The 3,167-nt window shown below is 50.3% G+C and overlaps 1 protein-coding gene across 1 annotated transcript; it reads left to right on the top strand.

Moving 5' to 3' along the window:
* The first annotated feature begins 1,646 nt into the window (after positions 1–1,646).
* Positions 1,647–2,116, top strand: LOC147998682 (double homeobox protein 4C-like). Its single transcript, XM_087598771.1, has 2 exons — positions 1,647–1,864; positions 1,945–2,116. Exons 1-2 carry the CDS (start codon positions 1,647–1,649, stop codon positions 2,114–2,116), a joined length of 390 nt encoding a protein of 129 aa, XP_087454897.1.
* Positions 2,117–3,167: the final 1,051 nt, after the last annotated feature.

Genomic DNA, 3,167 nt, shown 5'->3' with positions numbered 1-3,167 from the left:
CTGATCAGTGTTCAATGCAGACATGGCAGTGTTTGCTAAAGCAAATAAGCGGGGAAAATGTCAACTTAAAGAAGAATGTGTGTAAGGCCACAAAACTGTAAATAAACATCATCCTGGAAATGGAGTGCAACCAAAGTATCGTGAACAATTCATTCCAGGATTGACACTGATTCAATCAGACAAGCCGAATACCTTCCTCCTCCCACAGTGCGGTGTTTCCCACAATCTCCCGTATCCGTCTTTTAACCTTGAGTTTCCCAAGCCTAGCACGGCCCTGCATTCCCTAATGTGAGGTCCCTCTGCACCCACCTGAAGACTGCAATTGCCTAGAGGTAGGCAGTTGGCCTTGGGTGCATGCAGCCACATTTCCTCAAGGAGCATAGGGCTTATACAATTCTTTCAACACAGGTTTTCGGTCTTTTGTTCCACATTCACAGGTCAGGACTGCTGGCCGGGTTTTTGTGTATGCTTGTGTGTGTGTATGTGTTAGTGTGTGTGTTTGTTTGTGTGTGTGTATGTGTGTGTTATTTGTATTCGTGTTATATGTGTGTGTGTTTGCATGTTCGTGTGTGAGTGCCTGTGTGTGTCTGCTTGTGTTGTGTGTGTTATTTGTATTTGTGTTATTTGTGTGTATGTGTGTATGTTTGTGTGTGTCTGTGTGTGTGCTTTGTTGTGTGTGTGGTATTTCTATTTGTGTTATTTGTATGGGTATGTGTGTGTGTTTGCATGTGTGTGTGTGTGTGTGTGTGTCTGTGTGTGTTTGTGCCTGTTTTTGCATGGACCATGTTAATTGTGAGAATTCCTGAAAATCTGGCTCAACTGTTCTTACAGGAAATGCATGAATGTGCGTTCCCGAATCTCTACATGAACTATTGTGGTTTTTGGGCTATTTGCCTATGTAAAAGACTTTCTTTCTGCATGTGCTATATTCTTCCCTTGCTTTAATAGAGTTCTGTTGCTCCCAACTACCAGCTAGCCCAACAAGCATGAAAGAAGTGCCATGATTTGCATGACTCCTGGAAGTGATGTCCTTGGGTCTCAGGACAAGTGGTTGGGATCCTCAGTTGGGGGGTCTTCTCTTTCCAACCTGTGTGGATCCAGATGGGATGAGATCAGCACGGATTCCACTTGGCTAGTGATACCACCTAAGGCACACTTCACTCAGCCTTCCTCTTCTGAAGCCTGCTTACCACCTCCACGATTTCCTGGATACTCTGCCCAAAGCCAGAAAGGACCTATGGTGCTCCCTCCTTGGATGATCTGTCTGCTGGATGGTTGATTCCTAGGACATTTTTTGTGCTTCCTTGTTCTGTGTCCAGAATGGCATGCAAGGGACTGCGAGACTTTGGGAGAGACTTTGCTGAGTCTGATAGGTTTCTTGAGGTCTTGTTCCGGGTCTCCTGTTCTCAGGTGGGAGGCGTGGCAGGTGTAAGGGGTCGTGGCATGACCTTGATTCAAGGGTCTGGAGTACGACTGTAGCCCACGGCTCCTTTTGAGTGGGCAGAGCTTCGGGTGCTGAGGCAAAGGTATTTACGGGCAGGGGTCCCAGCTCTAAGGGTGGCATTTGCAGAAGCTTGAGCTTGATCTGGAGCGGTCCTGACTATATTCTCCAGCTTTAGGTCTCCTGGCATCGAATCCTTAGGAGCATGGAAGCTGGAAGCAATGTGGATAACAGCTGTATGCTGGGGGAATCCCGGCGCAGGAAGACGGTTTGGCAGGCCTGGCAAAAGAAGGCCCTGCTATCAGCTTTAGGCAAGAACCAATACCCGAGCTCTGGGACAGGCAGGAACTGGCCAGGCAAATACAGCTCCCTTCGTCCCGCATCCGAGTGTGGTTTCAGAACCGAAGGAGTCGCACTGGAGAGGTGAGGCACGGCCCAAAGCGGTCCAGCAGAGGCTCCATTCCGCTAGCCTCCCAACAGCTCGAGGAATGGTTTGGCTCCAGGTCACAAGGTAGCAGCATGCCCTCGGACAGCAGAAGGCCTCGCACTCGACTCACCTTGCAACAGCGCAGTATCCTAGTGCAAGCCTTTGAGAGGAATCCGTTGCCAGGCTTTCCTACCAGGGAGCAGCTGGGCCAGAGGACAGGTTTGTCTGAGTACACGATCCACATATGATTTCAGAACAGAAGAGCGCGGCAAGCCCGCGCTCCAGATCAAGATGTGCCTGCTTCACAAGTGCAGGATGTGGCAACTGGAGGTCTCAGTGGCAGGGATGAAGCAGCACAGGACAACCTGTTATCGATGGCTATCTCAGGAGGTGTGGGCATGGAGAACTCGAGCTCCAGCGACCAGCCCTACTTCCACAAAGAGTCCCAGCAACCCCAAATGGCACTGCCCGAAGGACGAGGCCAATCACAGACAGCGACTCAAGCATACGAGGCAGGACCTCTGGAACTCCTCCTTGATGAACTGCTGGAAGAAGACCAAGTGGAGGGTGGCAGGCCATTCCCTGTGCATCTTGATGGAAATTCTGGTGGCAAGGAGCACGAGTTTGTCCAGGAAACCATCTTGCAACTGGCTGCCACGGACTGTGTTTCCAAGGAATCCTCGAGTTATAGTGACCCAACCAATTTCTCCAGAGAGCCTCAGCTACCACAATGGGCACAGCCTGAAGGACAAGGCCAAGAACAGGCTCTCACTCAGGGATGCAACACGGGCGTCCTGGAATTCTTCCTGGATCAACTGCTGATGGAAGTTCGAGTGGAGACGCACTCCCCAGGCTCTGTATATCTGGAAGGTGAAGGGCAGCAAATGGATGCAACACCTGAGCTGCCTCTCTCTCAAGAAGAATATGAGGCTCTGCTGGATATTCTCTGAGTCCCAGCCTGGAAGCTCCTATCCAGAAGACACCTGCAATCCACACTTGAGAATGTTGACAGCCCAAAACGTTAATGCATCAAAACCCCTATGACAGTGGCTGATTTCGATGCAAAGCATCTTGCTTACTAGAAGGAGGAAATGCACGGGGGTTTTCCATGTGGAGTGCCTACCTGAGGGCCCTGAGACGAGGAAATGGACTCTCAGAATGGGTTTCTGCTGAAGGGGCAGAGGGCAGATCACCAGGGACTCCTAAAACAACAAGGAGGCCTAATGAAAAGCCCAACTGATAGAACACAACATTGGACTGGCTCCATCAGATTCCAGGAAATCTCATGGGTCACCAGGT

Source organism: Rattus norvegicus, chromosome 20 (assembly GCF_021556685.1).
Source record: "Rattus norvegicus strain SHRSP/BbbUtx chromosome 20, alternate assembly SHRSP_T2T, whole genome shotgun sequence".
NCBI lineage: Eukaryota > Metazoa > Chordata > Mammalia > Rodentia > Muridae > Rattus > Rattus norvegicus.
This window is presented reverse-complemented; position numbering and strand designations above follow the sequence as displayed.

Excerpts from the sequence above, each read along its gene's own strand:
- LOC147998682 (XM_087598771.1), top strand. The coding sequence starts at position 1,647 with ATGGAAGCTGGAAGCAATGTGGATAACAGCTGTATGCTGGGGGAATCC. Across the intron at positions 1,865-1,944 it reads GAAGGAGTCGCACTGGAGAG|GTCACAAGGTAGCAGCATGC; the intron begins GTGAGGCACGGC and ends GTTTGGCTCCAG.